The 19,166-nt window shown below is 35.3% G+C and overlaps 1 protein-coding gene across 1 annotated transcript in view; it reads left to right on the top strand.

Annotated features, from left to right (window-relative positions):
• The window catches only part of LOC110374308 (octopamine receptor beta-3R), a 65,470-nt gene extending 48,096 nt beyond the window's left edge, over nucleotides 1–17,374 (top strand). The window contains exons 2-4 of the mRNA XM_021331971.3: nucleotides 7,441–8,550; nucleotides 15,668–15,779; nucleotides 16,085–17,374. Of these exons, the coding sequence (XP_021187646.3) occupies nucleotides 7,707–8,550; nucleotides 15,668–15,779; nucleotides 16,085–16,301 (1,173 nt within the window). The 5' untranslated portion in view covers nucleotides 7,441–7,706 and the 3' untranslated portion in view covers nucleotides 16,302–17,374. The remainder of the gene's footprint in view (nucleotides 1–7,440; nucleotides 8,551–15,667; nucleotides 15,780–16,084) is intronic.
• Nucleotides 17,375–19,166: the final 1,792 nt, after the last annotated feature.

Raw genomic sequence — 19,166 nt, 5'->3', positions numbered from 1 at the left:
CAATAGCTTTATTTGGGAATTCCTAGATCTACTGTTTGTTAGCTTCCTATAAATGTTTGCTCTTTGGTGTCATTTTTCCGCAAATGTTAATTGGTTCTATCAATAACTCGCGTTATTAATTTATGAATTTAAATCTGTTATTTTACATGAATATTTGTGGGCAAGAATTTTTATACAAATCAAATCATTTTTCAATCCTAATTTGTGGGTGTGTGTATTTTTTTTTGTAGTTATCTTTGTATTCAAAATACAAAACATCTGTTACTCAAATCGACGTAACTAAAACCACTTACAAACACAAAGAAATCCAATCCTACGTGTCGTAATATAATGCTGAAATAAGATTATTTTATTTCTCATTCAATCAATCTCATTAAATACGTTTCGGTTCACTTGTATTAAGTGTTGCTAGGAAAAAGTAATGAATATTTTCATTTTTGTTCGTGTGTATTTTTCTACTTAAATATACCTTTTTCTACTTAAATATATTCTGTAGAATGCTCTATCTTATCAAAATAATGCTTCTTATAAACCTATATTTCCTTTAGGGACACCTTATAACTGTCATAACTTCGAATAATAATAATTATTCAAGGCGCTTAGCGTATTGAAAATGCGTTATTTCTATACATTCCGATAAACCTATAGCTAAGCGTAAATACAAAAGCAAAGTTGTAATATAAGCCGACCCTACCAGTTCTCATCAAAAACTTGGCACACAAACAATAACAAAGAAAACAGCGTTTACGTAACAAAACATCAGTTTTCTAATTCAAGAAACATTTTATCAAACAGCTGCGTCGCCACTGTAATTTCTCTCGTATTTATATTTAGGCTTTAGCACACAGTACGTGCCCAATGTATTTGGTATTACTGTCATACAAATCCTTATTTATTTCATAAGGAAAAATGGCAGAAAACACAGTTTCTTGCCACGATTTTCTTAAGTTCCTAAGATAAACGTTTTCCGTGATTAATCTCGTGATGGGCCTGATTCTGATGGTGTAAATTAAAGGTCCTTGGGGACGGCGGTAAGGGAATGTTGTGGCAACGGCTTAATTGCTAATAGACGGAAAACATGGGCCAAAGTTTTTAAGTGTTGTTTGTAGGTAAACGATGGGTTGGAGTTTATTGCGTAGGCATGAAACCTTTTTGAGGAAATAAGTAACAGACGTGACTGTTTTACTCATGTTTTCGACAAATAGGGTTAGCAGCAAGTTAAATCAAATTCGACGTCGTGTTTTCTTTTCGTCTTAAGGTTCGTCATTCAAAATCATATTCTTCTGTTATGTCATTAAGCAATCATTTCATCTGTTGATGAAAGAATGCAGACATCTTGTCGTAACATTTATTGAAAAAGTCTTATTCATCAACAAATCGATCATTAACTTCTCGTAAACTTAAACTTAGCAACTCAGAAAACTTGGACTTGATAATCTTTGCACTTGAAGCAAAGTCACAAAATTATCCGAAAACTGCTCGCTACATGATGAAAATAGACAAACCGAACATAATTGGCACTGAAATTGCAAGTTTTCCAACATTTATATTTTTTCAAGCTCATTGAAGCTATAATGAAAGCCAAGTCTGGCGAAACGCCATTTAGCGTAACGATTCAAACCGTTTGCCTAAGGTTTGCGCCAGTCGTTCCAAAGACGTCTTTTTGCAGGCATTACGGGCAAACTTTTCGCTGTAAATGCATTTTATTGCAGCGGGAAATTCGTCTTTTGCATTCTGAAATAGTAAAACAGTTCTACCGTCATTTGCTACATAAAAGAGCTTATCTGTTTCTGAGAGAAATGTTTCATAATTTCCCAAGGGAGTCGTGTGATGAAATAATTTTGAGGAATATTGATAAAAGGTTTTATTGCTAGACTTATTAAAGGAACATCTTTGTACCATTAATTATGCTTATAAAAACTATTGTTAAGAAGAAAGTAACATATATTTTTTTTACAAAATAATCTGGGAAAAAAATAATTAGGTACTACTTATTTCGTAATAATAGGTGAATGTGACTTTTCAATTATAACTTAAGTAAGTTTTTTTTTTTCAAGGATACCCCAATTTTAAATATTTTATACCTTAAGTAGGTAACTTAAGGTAGCTCAGCAAATAATTTCAACAAAAAAATATAAAAGGAAAGAGTATCTCATCAAGAATTCTACAAAATGGCCGAATCGCATTGCACCGAGCAGCTAAATAAATAAATTCGACGCATTGCGCTATACATCTCACTGAACCACGTGCGATTAACGATACAATATTATATATACGTATTTCTACAGAATATATACGTGCATTTTTCTAGCCTTCAACTTGTAGTAAAGTTTCTTACTTCATTTTATGGCATACTTGAACTAACAGATTTGTTTAACTTGAGAAATGGTTGTTCTGAACTTGCTAAGGAATTTTTCATAGCTCAAGAATGCTTGCCCTGATCAAGTAATTTTTCAGTAAGTAAATTTTGCAAATAGGTTCTTCTTTCACTTTAAGTAAACGACTTTATTTTATTTTCTTTACTTTATTGTAGTTTAAAAATTAAAGAATACGAAATAAGGGCTAAGAGCGATCCTGACTCAGTTGGGAAAATATGTGGTAAGCGATAAAAGATTCATGACAATTTTTTTTTAAGGAATAGGTACCTAAACAAAATATAAAAGAAACATTACGCTACTGCGGTATATTGCTGACTTAAAATAAATGCAATTGCGATTTTCTTTGTTTCTAACGCTCGTAATGATGTGGGTAAAATCTGCTATCGTACAAAACCGAGATTGATTTCTCATCCACTTGCCAACCTCTGCTGTGTCTGACAGGGATTGCGTAGGTGGCTCACACAATGGACTGAGACATCAAGTGGGAACTAATGACTTCTAAAAACAACTCGAGATCTTGAACAATGAAAATATTTCTTCACACAAACATCGCCTCTGTATCTCAATTTCAATAATATTTTTTCGTATAGACAAAATAGTTTTAAATGCAGTATTATCATTGGCTGTTGGCAAACTGACAAACAAATGTCTTCAAAGATAACGAAGAGACTCTCAATTAAGACAATAAAAATATGGCTAAAGGAAAGCCTTCTCAACCCAAGAGCCTTTCCATAAATTACCATAACCAAGAGCCCTCAACCAATTCTTTCCTATTTTCCCACATCAGCATACAATATCATAAAAATAATAAGTTCCAACTTAATGCCGCCATTCTCTTTCCCTAACGACGGTCAGAGGCGAACAAAAATAATATTACCTGATACCGCACTTGACTTCGAAAGGTCAAATCGGTGCCCTTGACCTTGAACGAATTGCCTCATAAAAATAACACTACATTTGGGATGATAAGATTTTAACCCTCCCCTGTTGCGCGTTGCCGATGCGGTCCATGGCAGCCTCTGGCAAGATGCCAAGACAACCTGCCAAGTGACGTCCAGATAATGACCTTGAGTTGTTTGCGATCGATAACGGAATTTGTAACCACGCGTTCGCACGGAATTCGATATTAGAAGTGATGAAAAATCGTAATAGGTTTGGGTTTAATATTTTTTCGATATAATTTTCTGGTCCTTCGAGATTTTACGGGGATAATGTAAAAATTATGAAGAATGAATATTAATGTATTTATAATCTGAAAATTAAATAATATTATGTAACAAAGATTTTTTAGGAATCGGCAATTTTAGAACAACGGTGAACAAGAGATTTAGATTAAATCTAAAAAGGCGAATACTTCAAAATCAAGGGCCCTTAAACGTGTTTCTATCATCGGCAGTCCTTGCCTTCAAATAATAGAAAAGAAAATACACCACAATTGTTTTATGTTCTACAAGTTTTAGTTCCCTTATTTTCGATAGAAACGATGGAAAAGCGCTGGCCTTTGCCCAGCAGTAGGAAAGGATAATCAGGCATAGGCAAGGATAAAGGTTGGCAATACTTGCTGCCACAATCCTATTTAATACTCATATTATTAACACAATAGCTTTAGCATTGACATAGGTAACTTTTTACCCAGCTGCGAAGGGTAGTTCCCTCAAAACATGGGCTACACTGCGAGGCACAGCTAGCATATATCTTTCAAAAAATCGTATTTTTATTAGAAAGTTAGTCTTCCTTCCATTTTGTGCACCTGACCCACAAAAGCTTACACGTGGCTCACTACAAGTACTCTCGAACTAAGGGCAAACGTGTGCATATTTAAATTTTACTACTACTCCCTACCTTTTGTAGTCACTTCGCATCTGGTGCAGTAATAAACGTAAAAGGTAAGCCGTCATTTGCATAATTTTATTGAATCGGAATATAATTTGATCAGGAGTTCAGTAATATGAAAGCGAAAAATGAAAATTCTGTAGGATCTTTATGTCATTTTTTATTTTCTTTAATCTAGCGGATGGTTGTATAGACTTAGTAAGTGAATTCTCAAATCCAAAATCCCAAGTTTATAAAAATAACCAGCTTTAAGATCCTAGCTGTGAAAAATAAAACAAACAAGCTAGACTTATTTTTGATACTTATTATTTGTACCATACGCGAGCTTATAATCGTTGCGCTTTATCCGAATGTGAAGTTCTTGTAACTATTCCAGCAGTAGCAGAATATAGCAATCCTACATTACAAACGTTGTTAAATACAAACGCAACAGCAAGACTGTAAGTCCCAGTACAGCTATTGTGATTGGCTTCTACACAAAACGAAATTGGATTTGCGTCGCATAAACGGCGCGACTAACCAATCGCACAGCGTTCCAGTATTGTTGTCAGCAAACCGTTTGATAGCAAATTAAATGGTTTTATTTTTCATCCAACTGCAAACAAAAGTTTTGAGTTGACACTTTTTTAAAGTTACCTTTCAGTTTGCCATAAAAATAAATGATGATACAGTTAGCTTTCAATTGCGAAAATATATCCGTCCCTTTCTGGACTAAGTCTACTTGCACGAACCACTGCTAAATACGGGGCAGATTCGGAAGTTCTAAAGTTAGTATATTTTCAAGTCGGACAGCAAACCTTATTTGGATATATCAAATAGATTCATGATCAATTCGTGATGACCATTGTGATTGTTTTTATAATGGTGTAGAACTCCTCGGACTAAAAGCGAGTTGTTATGCTAAGTAAAATGTTAACCCTAAAAGAAGTAGAAAAACATCTTGATACGGAAAAACCTTTCTACAGTATTAGGATTCCAGCTAAAGCTTTTTATACCTTTCGACTAGATAGCTCTGAACTAGTAGCAAAAATAAACTCAAAAGACTCAATAGAGCTCGGATTTAAGTCTCTTCGAAAGTCAGCAAACAGCTAAGACTACTAGAAACTCTTTGTCATTGAAACTTTCCTTTCAAAACGAAGTCAGAATTAAGACCTCTGTGAACATTCGAATGATTGTAGAACAATCTTAATTTATTTTATAATAGGACATGCTTTTGTGAATTTAAATGAAAATAGAGCAAGGTTTGGAACGTTGAAGCTTTGATTCAATAATGAAACGAATGAGATTGTCGAACTGAGTATAACTGCCTGTCTAGATCTCAAGGGAGTTGTAAAATTGGCAGACGGCACAATTAGGCTGGGGCTTTATGTGATAGAACTCGTCTCTCGAAGTACTTTATGTGCCTGTATAAAAGCCTTTACGCAGTGTTGCGTTGTGGTTTTAATGGTATGAGTGCTACAGTACGTGAAATATTTCAACAGTTTGCAGTTGAGTTTTTCTCAAAATTCAATGAATTTTATCAAATGATAAAGCTGCTGATTTATATTCGAAAGTAACGGTCTACGTATTTGTAAATTTTTAACAGTTTAAATGCTATACAATTAAAATGAAAACCATGATTTCTGCTTGTGCTATTAAAGCACAATATTTTTTGAATGAGTATGGTAAGATTCGCTAACATTCAGTAAACAGGCGACACGGTGGAACAGACCTAGTAGCTTATAAGCCTTTTGGAATAATAAGAGGGAGAAATCCAAACGATAAAAGGTCAAAGGCAATATAGGTTAAAGCAAACGATACATCTTAGTAAAAATAAGTTCTGTCTCCGTCACTAGGTCTACTTATTTTCGTCCAATAAACGGCTAGCTGTTTATTTTGGACCCCCTTATTATTTTTTTCCTTCCTCATTACATTTCTCTCTTCTAATGAGGGTTTTCTAAAATGGCGTCCACGAGGTGGCAGCACCGAGTCGTCAGGTCCAGGTAACTGTCAAAGTGCTTATCTTTACTATGAATAGTGAACGATTTTAGTGTTTTTTTTTTATTTTATAATTAAAGCACTGCATTATTGTTTTACTATTGCGGTTGAGTAAATAAAAAAAACTAAATCATATTGTGTTAACAAATTTTTCAACCAGCTTTTCCTTAGTACCAGTGACTTTTGCACCCTCTCTCTTAGCTCAATTTTTAGTTCGGAAACCTTATTCTGACCGTAGTCCATAATAAAATCAATAACACTTCCAATATAACAGAATTTCAATAAACAATAAGTTCGGACCCTACAATTCCACACTATTTGACAGCTGTTTGGACCAGACGCATACGTGGCGCCACCCTGTGGCAGAAAAAATTGAGAAGACCCTCATTACAGAAAAACACGTGTAAGAAACTACTGTTTCCACATCCCTGATTGAAAAGTTGATTACGATAGATTAGATAGATATTTCAAACAGTCTAAATTGATTGAGTTACGTATAATGGTTATCTATACCATGGTAAAAGTTTATAAAATGGACCAAAAATCAAGTAATTTAGAGGCGCTTTTCCATTTTATAAATGTTCATCTTTTATCATTATGACGATAATAACAATGGCCTAAAACGGCAATTTCTACAACCCAAATAACTTCATTTTCACATCTCATAGCGATACCGAAAGGTTAGAGTGGAAATGGTACATTTATCAAGAGTGAATTCAGAAAAGAACATCGACACATTTTATTAATAGCTTCACGCAATTACGTAGGAGCACCTACCTTACGGCCGAAGCCCCCAATTTCTTTGGAAGCCAAACATATACCTTTCTTTAGATAACAGGAAATATTGGTTTTCTGAAAACGTTTTCGGAATATCACTTTACTTTCGTTGTTTTATTACTAACTTTCTTATCTACCTGGATGATTTACTCGTGTCTGATAAAAACACGGGAAGGGAAGACGGAAAAAATAAGTACGGTTTGGTAGGTACCAACGAAGTTGAATGAACGAAAATTAAAGGAAAGAATATCATTTCATTTTTCCATATACTAATGAGTTTAAGGATTATAAAGAGGATCTTTATAAGCTAATCTCCGAGCAGACGGAAAGTTATAATTGAGAATTTTTTAAACAATTTTTTTATATGATTGAACGAAAGTTAAAAATAAGTTGCCACATCTAAACAAAATCCAGGAAAGATGTTACAACAATATAATTTTTAACCTATTAAAATAAAGTTTTGTTTTGTCCACAGATGGCGCTTTCAGGAGCGAGGTAGAAGCGCGCGGGCGCGGTACGGAGTCAGCGTTCTTTGGCGAGCTACACTCGACGCTGGCGCCCCCTGCCGCGCCCGACCACGACTGGCAACACACCCTCTCACTCATACTCAAAGGCCTCATCTTCACAACCATTATCATCGGAGCTCTCTTTGGCAACGCCCTCGTCATCATATCTGTCCACAGACACAGGAAACTTCGCGTCCTGACAAACTATTACGTAGTCAGTCTAGCTGTGGCTGACATGCTCGTCGCACTATGCGCGATGACCTTCAACGCTAGCGCCGAACTGACTGACACGTGGCTTTTCGGCCCTTTAGTCTGTGATATCTTCAATTCCCTCGACGTGTACTTCTCCAGTGCGTCGATACTTCACCTTTGCTGCATATCCGTTGACCGATACTACGCTATAGTCAGGCCTTTAGAATACCCAGTCACGATGACTCATAGAACTGTCTGTTTCATGCTGGCAAACGTATGGTTGTGGCCTGCTTTTATAAGTTTTGTGCCAATATTCATGGGCTGGTACACAACCGAACAGCATCGACAAGAGAGATTGCATCATCCGGATGTTTGTATGTTCAAAGTAAACATGGTCTACGCAATAGTGTCGTCGAGTGTTTCATTCTGGATACCCAGTTTGGTCATGATTTCTATGTACTGCCGGATATTTAGAGAAGCAATAAGACAAAGAGAAGCATTAACGAGAACATCATCGAACATTCTTCTGAATTCTGTCCATATGAAGCACACGTCGCATTCCGCGCACCACTCACACTATTTGCATCCTGAGAGAAGGCCTTCTGACATCAGTCCAAACTATAGTACGTTTACAGAAGTAGGGCCTGAAGAGACTGAATTTGGTGGGGAAGTCATGATGGCTATAGGGGACATTTGTCCAAGTAAGGAGGCTAGTCCGAGGAAGTCGGTCAATGTGAGCTGTGATACAGCTAGTTCTGGATATTGTTCTGGAGGATCGAATAAGAGGTCGTCGAGTGGACAGCCACCTCCTGGCTGGAGACCGAGTTGCTCATCCGCCGTTGCCACAAGGGACCTAGCGAAAGCAGCTACGGAATTAAACGCTCAAGGTTAGTTCAATTTATTTTTATTGAGTAGATATAGTAGTCCATTACTGTAATTTGACATAACAGTTATCTAATATACCTTTTTATACAAAACGGATTGTATTGTCCAATTATATAGCCTGAATGATATCTATTGAACGAGAAAGGGTCGGGACACATGCGCCTAAGCCAGGATCGGACCCTTTAAATCTTCAAGTATCATTGAAATACGAGTATTACCATGTCCTTGTTACAGTTTTCTCGTAAATCCAGGATTTATTAGGTTTTTACTCCGAAACAATAACATCTCATGGAAGAAATCAGTCGAAGATTTCAGTAAATCTTTGAAAATTGCCTACACAAAAGAAAAATATTGCTTAGTCCACGTCGGGAATAAATTGCGGCTCGCTTCTTATAAATCGAGTAAGATAAGCATCTTCAGGCTTTATTTTTCTTTTAGGTCGCCCGGCTGTCTAAGATTGGAGATAGTGTTTAAGCTATTAATACCCTAACATCTGATTTAAAACCGCGATTTTCGAAGTTAAGTGGCTCGTCTGAACTAATAAAGATAGCGAATCGGAACTAAGTGGATGTTCAGACATCTAAAGGTGGCAAAGTTAAATTTTACCGTTTGTCATGAAGATATGATCAGTTTTGGCAGTTCGCCGATATCGAGATACCCTTGTAATAGCTGAAAGTTCCAACTATGTGGACTGTGAATTTATAATAGAAATAGATTTTAGGTACTAAATCTGTCGTAAATAGATAGTCTATTTATTTATTTAATAAAATCTGGTAGACTTTGAGCTATATAACAACTTAACATAAGAAGAAGTCATATATGGCAGAAAGCCAATGAGAATGAGAGTCTTCGCTTATGGTTATGGCTAGAAATTACGTGAACACACATCATACGTTGAAAATAATTGGATATAATAATAAGGAATTAATTAAGTCACAGTTACGTCAATTAATGGCATCATGGTATAATGTGACGTCATGTGTACTGTATACTTTTGTGTATGTATATGCTAAATGAAAAACTGGTTGGCTATGACATGTCGTATTGTATCCCATTACTTTCATTTAAAAAATACTTTTTCTGCTACAATTTCTGTAAAACTTCACGAGTGTTATATACTTCTTGGAAAATAATAGAAGTTTGTTATAGAATGAGTCTTTAGAACTTTTTCATATTAACTTTTAAATATTAAAATGGTTAATGATTTCCTTTCTTGAATCAGTTATCACTCAAATGGTTACAATGAGAAAAATATTAGTAAAAGTAACTAGTTAAAATAGTCCAGATTTTAGAACAGCAATATTCACATCATATTTTAATATTCACATTAAAATTCCATTTTTCTAGCGGGCTCATTTCCTAAATATTTTGACAAAGTTTCAGTAAAAAATTACCTGTTCATACACGATAAGAAAACCGAAACCTTTTTACAGAAAAAAGGCTATATACTTTTTATTTATTTTTGGTTGGAAAAGCGATCCTAAAACAGCACACCTGTGGCACTTGACAGTGTCTTGTATTTCTTAAGACCCGTATCAAACCGATATTTTTTTCCACAAAAAAATATTCCTTATAAAAGTTTGCTCAAAGTCCCAAATCCAATGATCCTACTTGACCTCGCTCAATGATACTTACTTAGACGATTTTATTATACTTTCGTCCTTACTTTGGCCAAAGTTTTAAGTGTACATATACTGACACAGTTAAGTTATGATCTCAAGTTTGTTATATGTTTGAGTTCCGCTAATCCTTACCCATTTTGTGGGTCGCGAAACATTTATGTGTATCTTTATAAGTCTTTTCATTTATTTTCCCGTCTTCCCAGAAGACTGTTTTGACAAAATGACTGCCGCAATATTTTCGGTATTTCCTTGGAATATTTGCTACTTCTGTAGCAAAGCATTGTACCAAGCATTGTTTTTTGGTAGTTAAATTTATTTAATTTCTTTACATACTGTTTCTCTGTGCAAGTTTCTTATGTAGCCAATAGTACAGAGGTAAAGCTATATTATAGAAAAGGTAACTGAAATACCATAATCGTACAGAAATAATACTTCGATGCTCATCCACTGTAGTATAGTATTAGGTAGCTTATATACCGCTTCCTCTGCTCAGGTAAATAGTAAAAAGCCGCATTCAAATTGCGCCAACGCTTAGATGGAGGACTGACTTTTTTGACTTACTTTTAATTAATATAATGAGTAGATATGGAAATACATAAGGCTTTGGGCCTAAGGATTCAAACGCAACTAGAAATAGCAATTACTTGTTTATATATGACTTGGGTAGGCTAGTTTCTTGAAACCGATAAGATCGATCTATCTGCAGGGTAATAGAGGTACTCCGTAGATTGGTGAATTAGGGATGCCACGGAACTTTAAAGCCTCTAATATTCTTGGTGTTTATTAAAATACTTACCCAGAACAGCAATTTTTTCGGTGGTTTTAATATAAGTTCCACTATGCCGCAGTTATACTAACCTTCAAGAACCTCCTAGAATAAGAGAAAACTTCTAGTTTTATTATGTCAGCTACATAACTGTCACGAATTCTGACAGAGTAGCCAATACCCAGTCAGGAATATCCAGAAACCACCCAGAAACAAAAACGTTTCTGCCAAGTTTAATGTAGTATTATACTTAAAATCTCCATAATTACACGGAACTCAACAAACATGAAAGTTGTACCCATTTCCAGTCAACAAAAGCACAAAACCCAAAGAATTAACCCCAATGGGGTCTCTAAGACCCCTAAATTAATCCTTCTAAGACTGTTTGTTCAACCCTAAGCAGTTTCATCTGGCTTCGAAGATTGAGTTAATGCAATCAGATTTTGTATTTAATTGCTCAAGACAGAGGTTCGTTAGGCCTCGCTTCGTTCAGCAGAAAGTTCGAGAAACTCAGAAATACGATTAATCGTGTTTCGGTTATTGCGAATTGCGTGCTGTGTAATCGATTTTCGTGTTTCGTTATGATTGTCTTACTTGTTCTGTTATATCTTATTTGATTTAGCACTCGTTCTCTCGTTGTGAGCATCTTTGGGAAAGATATCCAACTTCATAATTTACTCCACAAATATGTAATTAGGTTTACTTATTTATTTTTTCCTGGTATGTTATTTATATAGCAAAAGGTGAAGCTTCCTTGTTCCTCCCACAGTCATTGATATTTATAACTCAAGTAGCATTGTCCTCTGCTTTTTCGGTTTGGTTATCCATGTTCTAGTCACATTTCTTCTCACCTGGGAATAACGAAAGCTTGCCACCTTTTTCGGACAAAGGCGTTCTAGGACTTCTAAAATGAAGAATACCGTAATGTTATAATTATTATTATCACTCGAAAGTATTCGTAAAGACATATGCTCACAGTCTCATAGAATACATTTCTTAATGCTCAAGGAATGTAGGCATTAAACGGCAGAATCGATATCCATATCCCTAAGCAACATACTCGACAATCCTGCACGGATTGCAAATTGCTTGGGTCGATCTCTAATTGGGTGCCATTCAACGACAAATGCATGCTGCTTAATATCTTCGTCGACAGTTCGTACTGAATAAAATTGGCTTCTTATAGCTTTAAATGCAGATGTGAATACATAAATATCAAATATAAAAATGCATTTTAGGTTAGAAGGGTAAAATTCAGGTTATGTAAAACATGGTTATTGATACCATATGATTCATCCAATTTTGAATGTTGACCATAATCTTTGTATATGTTAAATAATTCTTTTATACATTGTCATATCCTGGGAAATGTATACATTTCCTGGGCATTGCATGAAATTCCTATATCGTATTAGGAAATGTATAAGAACAATGATTATATTATTTTAATCATATATTGTAATTGAGTTTGAACGCGGCTATTTTAGGAACCCACGGACCGATTTAAAAATTGTTGAAATGTTAAATCATTTAATGAACGTTACCAAACAACCAAGGTATATCTGTAGGCATATATCTCAGAGAATCGTGAAGACGCTTGAAACTTAAGTAGCAAAATGGCCTAAGTATAATTAACACAAGGAAGTGATCATAATTATCCAAAAAACTTTCAAACTTTTCAAAACTTTGATCATCAGTGTCAACCCAAATCCCATTTCTTTAATTTACAACTTGCTTTAATTCCATCTTGAATTTCTGCGAAAGCTGTATTTTATAGAAGACAAATTAATAACTAATTTCTTGAAGGCAATTTGCTTGATAATAAATTGCATTATGAACATTAACGAGCATATTCAGAAGACATTAATTTGTGAAGGATGGATGTTAAAAGCATTATGTTGAGAGGCATTTAATAAAGTTAAGGGATCATTGAAATAACTTAATATTTACTAATATGATCTTGGATTTCAGACAAAGCAGAGTAAAATGTATGTAACTTTTTATGTTTCATCAGTTCAGTTCAGCATTTTACTGTGTGTTTGAAGGCCACTTCCAGTAACAGTACTCTCACTGGTACTGGAGTTGGCCTCCAAACACACAGTAAAATGCTATTTAATTATAAGAGCAATCCGATCTTTCTAGTATTCAGAATATTGGTGTTTTTCACCAATAAATTAATACGTGGTATCATTAAGTCGATGTTTTATACTGGGAAGTGTAATGGTCCTTTTTGGTACCTAACGGACAAGAGAATCATCCATGTTCAAAATTATAAAACCTCAACAAAACCTTAATCATCATCATCCTCCGAGCCTTTTCCCAACAATGTTGGGGACGGCTTCCAGTCTAACCGGATTCCGCTGAGTACCAGTGCTTTACAAGAAGCGACTGCCTATCTGACCTCCTCAACCCAGTTACCCGGGCAACTCGATACGCCTTGGTTAGACTGGTGTCAGACTTACTGGCTTCTGACTACCCGTAACGACTGCCAAGGATGTTCAATGACAGCCGGGACCTACAGTTTAACGTGCCATCCGAAACACTCAACAAAACCTTAATATGAAACAGAAATGATATATGACAAAAATTACCAGGCATCTCATACCATTCAAATGTCTAACAGAACAATGATTACTTTAAACACCTATGTAAATTGTACAATGTCATTTGGCACTTCAATCTATCTTTCACCACACATACATACACACGCACATACATACATACACACACACATATACACACAATTATATTACTCGAAAGCTTCGTTCATTTACCACGTCGTAATGTTCTACAACTTGAAACATACTTTATCTCGAAAGACATTAGTACCCGTACCAGGGTCTGCGAAGTAAAACGAGGCCATCCATCATATTTTTATCTTTCTCATTACTGCTAAGTGGAAACTTGTGGTATACTCGTACCTATTTAATTAAATGAGAGACAGCCACTATATTATCTGTAGCCTTATTACGTGTACTATTTTTATTAAGAGAATTTTTCCCACCCTGCAGCAGAAATTCACAACAAATTCGGAAATAAAAAGTAAATCCTTAAATATGCATCACCATATTATGTAATTAGAAGACTTTCTTCCTCATTCTACAATAGAACAAATGGAATGTACGCTATAATAATTACTAGGTCATGTCCATAAATTGACTGTCATAAGTACCGAAATTGCCAATGGAAACACGTGCACGTCAAAATTAAGGAATTGGAAAATCAACATTAAGAAATTGGGTTAAGATCATGGGAATGAATGACGAGTGAAACTGCCAAGACGCAATTGCTTTCCTTCGCTTTCCCATAGTCTGACAAGCAAACGCAAAATACAAACGCAAAATTCAATATTTTTTGTTATTATTTCTTGAAGCTGCACACAACCCATAATATTATCGTACAGTCGAGGAAGTTTCATTAAACTTTAATATAAAAAGAAAGATGGGTGGCGCAGAGAACTCATTTGGTATGCAACTCGCGTTACGAGTTGGAAACTTACGCGACCACCTGTTACGGAACATTGTTCTCAAGTTTTCCTGTTTTTGAAAGATATTGCGGTGTCGCCTATGTTGTTAAGAGGAAAGTTTTGCTCTTTTTGCGGTCGATATTAGTATTATTACACGGCCTGTATTCTATATAGACTGATAATTACCCCTCTAAGTCATCTTCAGATCAGTTTGACAGTACCTTATTATTGTAGGTATTGTCATCAAAACTACACACAGCTGCCAATTTTCATAACGTTACGATCCTTGAAAGACAGTTAAAACAGGTCGACCTAATAAAAGCGTGTTAAATACAGAATTCGTCAAATAACTTTACCGATCTCAAGACATCCATTTATTGCCTCACGTGCGATAGTGTTTTGTCAACATTATGCTGTACTATTAAGTATAGGTATTCCTTTCAAATGCTAATACCATCACGAAAAGTTCCAGCATTTACTAAGCGGCGATATCGTGCCCGTTGAGTCTAGGTTATATTTTAAACAACATAGCTAAATTACTCCACTACGCTCGTGATTGATTAAACTTTAAATTCTAGCCAAAACATAAATCTCCCAGCACCGTTATATTACACTTATCTTGTTTTACAAACTTGTAGTGTGTAAATAATAGCTAAACTTCTAGAAACTTTAAACTAAGAAAAGCTATGTGTTCACGCTAACTCGTTCTTAATTACCTGCCAATATTGTAGTTAAACTTAGAAGGATGTTTGTTGAACTACGTAAGAAAACACTAGATTGTCTAGTGTTACTATCAAATTGCACGCGTTGATTAGAAAAGTTTGCCGAAGCTAGTATGCAGTGAAGAGGTAATAAGTAACGTTGTTAGCTATGAAGGTGATGAGAAAGCTATCTGTGAAGTCAAATATTGGTAAACTTAGACAAAGTCTTAGAATATACTACCAATTTTTTTCTGCTGTGTTTTTGGAGTTTCCTTTTGGGTCGCAAAGCGCGACTGACCGTGCTACTAAAATGTTTTAAACAGAGTTACTGCCTATCTGACCTCTTCAACATAGTTATCCTGTCAATCCGATACCCTTTGCTAAGAAGGGTTGTCAGACTTTCTAGCTACCCGTAACGACTGCCAAAAACAATCAAATGACAGCCAAGACCTTTCCAAATGCGGAGAAATTTCATTATACAGATGATTACCTATCCACATATCCGCGCAAGGTGTTGCTTAATCTAATGATGTTATAATTATAACAATAATTTGTTATCAACAGGTGCTTCTTTAAGAGCGGCGGGCAAGTCTTGGCGAGCCGAGCATAAGGCGGCGCGCACACTCGGCATCATAGTTGGAGCGTTTTTGTTGTGTTGGCTGCCATTTTTTCTTTGGTAAGTAGTTTTTTTTACTTTTATGCCTTATTATTATACCATTGGTCTTATATCTATAAGCTATGTCCCTATATGAAGGTACATAATGAATCATCAAGCAACTTTCATTAGACAGAACCTAAACAAGTAGTACCTATGCAATAAATAATCGTTTACGAGATTTAAAGGCTTTTTTTATATTGTACAACCTTACATACATATGTACAAATAGTACAAACATCTTAAAGGCCTTTGAAAAACTAACACTAACTATCCCATCATTTGCATGTTCAACAGTCTATAAAAAAAACCTCTTTCATCAACAGGTACGTCACAACAAACTTATGTGGAGAGCCTTGCGAAACTCCATCAGTCGTCGTCGGCGTCCTATTCTGGATAGGCTACTTCAACTCGGCACTCAATCCTCTCATCTACGCGTATTTCAACCGCGACTTTCGAGACGCGTTCAAAAACACGCTCATGTGCGCACTGCCTTGCTGCTTCAGTTGCTGGAAGGACACAGGAACGGCACAGTTCGTGTAGTAATTACAGAGATGCGACTAAAAAGTCGCAGAATCGCATGAACGATTAGTGTCTAGTGTGTAGACTTAGAGCATCGAATATTGCTAACATTTTGTATTTATATGAATAAGCTTCAAATTGAGTTGTTTTGTAATCATTTCAAATGGTTGTATGTATGCAAAGTTCTATCAAAATTGAAATGGAAAATATTGTGTATTTAATTCCGCTTTTATAATAATGATTACGGCGATATTACCTAAGTGTTGTCGTTATTTGTATGTGTGTATGTACGCCATCTTTAATTAAGGCTTTGTATAAGAAATTGGTATATCAAGATGGTGACTGTAATACTAATTAAGTAGTTATTGTATGGTTTAACCACAGTCTGATTACTTTATATTGTTGATGTTCTTGGAAAACGTCTATTTATATCATGGAAATAAAATGTAACGAATATCATAAAATTCACCCTTCTAACTGCGCTGTTAAATTAATTTAGAAATATAGTTTCTTCCCATAAATAAGTTTGACAGCTCTATAAAGTAATAGGTCTGTGGCGAAACACATAAAAAGTCCTTCTCTAGGTAAAGTGGTAGTTCTAAATTTGGTAAAAAATGTGCGATTTTAAATCGTAAAGTGTCTAGTAGATCTTATTTTGACATAAGAAATTATTTAAGGTATATAGAAATGCGCTTTGCAGTATGTGAAAAGTTCGTAATACGGGTGCAATATAGATAAAATATATAGCCTGTAATTATTATAGTATTACTAATGTCGTAGCAATAATCTTCTATATTTTTTGGGTATGTATTGACCCCAACTACCGGAATTGAGGGGTACAAAATACCCCACGAAATTATTACGTTTGTAGATAATTTGCGATAGTAATTTAATGATAAATAGTTGCTCAAATTGTCCATTTGATGGCAATAAGCATTTACAGTGGCGGATTTACAAATCTGCCGCTAGTAGGCCATTCAATTTTTGCCGCCCCTAATGATTGCGGACTCAACGATATTTCTGTCAGTTACTAAATTATTTTTGCAACCCGCTACGTACCGAAGAGTTTAATGTTGACCAAACAAGCTTATTTGACAGCGCAGCGAGCGCGAAATTTTTTAGATTTGGAACAGTAAAGCACCAAAACGAGTTAAAAAAAGCGCCGTATAGCGAAAGGTCGCGAGCGTAGCGAGCGCGAAATTTTTTAGTTTTGGGACAAAAAAGTACCCAAACGAATAAAAAAAAACCGCCACATAGTGAAAAAGTCGCGAGCGTAGCGAGCGCGAAATTTTTTAGTTTTGGTACAGAAAAGTACCCAAACAAGTGTGAAAAACCACTGCAAAGAGAAGAAGCCGGGAGCTTAGCGAGCACGAAATTTTTGATTTTTGGGACGCAATGATACCTAAAGAAATTAGATAAAAGACAAGTGGTAGGCGCGAGCGCAGAAAGCGCGAAATTTTTGGGTCTTGGAACACAAAAATACTCAAACAAGTTTAAAAAAAAACCAGTGTGGACTAGTTTTTTTAGTTAGGGACCAGTTAGGGACACAAAAGTCCTCCACCTCCTAAACGGCTTAGAAATCGTCAGCGAAGAGCGTCAGTTGTTCTTGCTACTTCGGAGCTTTAACTTTTTGTTAGATTGAGGACCCAAAGAGCGCAGAATAAATCAGAAATTATGAAAAAACCGCGAGCGAAGCGAGCGGGTTTTTTTTATAACTTTGAGGAATTAAATTAAGTAATCAAAAGTAAAAAAGAAAGAAAAGGGTGGCAGGACCTTCCTGTGTTACGAGTTTTTCATTTTATTGAAACGCTATTAATAATTCATCATGATCACATAAATACCTAAGTATATATATCAGTGTGTTTATTAATCGTTTATATATATATATGGATTGTGTACTCGTATAATAATGAAAAAAACTGTCAAAAAAAAAATTGCAAAATTTGCCGCCCCTCTAAATCTGCCGCTCTAGGCACTGGCCTACTCGGCCTATTGGTAAATCCGCCACTGAGCATTTATTAAATGAAGCATTTAGATTTAATTAGGAATTTGATGTAAATGTAATAGTTGATATAATTGTTATTATTCTGATTGTACATACATAGCAACATAGTCTCCTTTATGCATTTCAGAGCTCTATATTTTCTACTAAACCAACGTATATTCGTCGCAATAAATTCCAGTTGTATAAAGTTCTGAGTTGAGTCCTTTAATAGGACTGGCTATCGAACCAACATTATCCACACATAATTTTTGAAAAAAAAATTATGCTTTCATTAGCCATTTTGACATTCCCTTGACACTTACAATTTCTGCATGAAACATCCCACAAATCTTCAATTTATAAGTATTAATCTCTCGTATCGTATCTTTCCCCCATTTAACACTAAATACTCCAAGATTGAAACTCGTCACTACTCTTGAAGACTTAGCGACTATAAATAAACATTCACAAGCAGCTTATCTTACTAATACTGTTTCCCTTCTATCGTAAAACCCCTATAAAGTTTATTATCTGCAATACCGGGGCTACAATCATTAAGATACGTGTATTTGTCATTAAAAGCCCGAATTATGCCGTAAATAACAACTATAAGCATTCTGTTTGAACGTCTATGGTTTTCAACATGCGACATTACGTGATGTCTATGGAAACCACACTAAATAAAACATAACCCCTCTTGGTGGTTGGGTAATAATATAGTTGACAACTTTTTGACTCTATAAAATTATATTAGCCGTCATAAAAGTTTTAGAAGAAGTTCTGACAAAGATCACGTGGTATGAAACAAAGAACTTTTGGCTCTTTCAAAAAATATAATAGTACTTACTGTTACATTGGCTCATTCAGTAGGTACTGATACATCATTTCAAATACGTAAATCC

Source organism: Helicoverpa armigera, chromosome 21 (assembly GCF_030705265.1).
Source record: "Helicoverpa armigera isolate CAAS_96S chromosome 21, ASM3070526v1, whole genome shotgun sequence".
Lineage (NCBI taxonomy): Eukaryota > Metazoa > Arthropoda > Insecta > Lepidoptera > Noctuidae > Helicoverpa > Helicoverpa armigera.
This window is presented reverse-complemented; position numbering and strand designations above follow the sequence as displayed.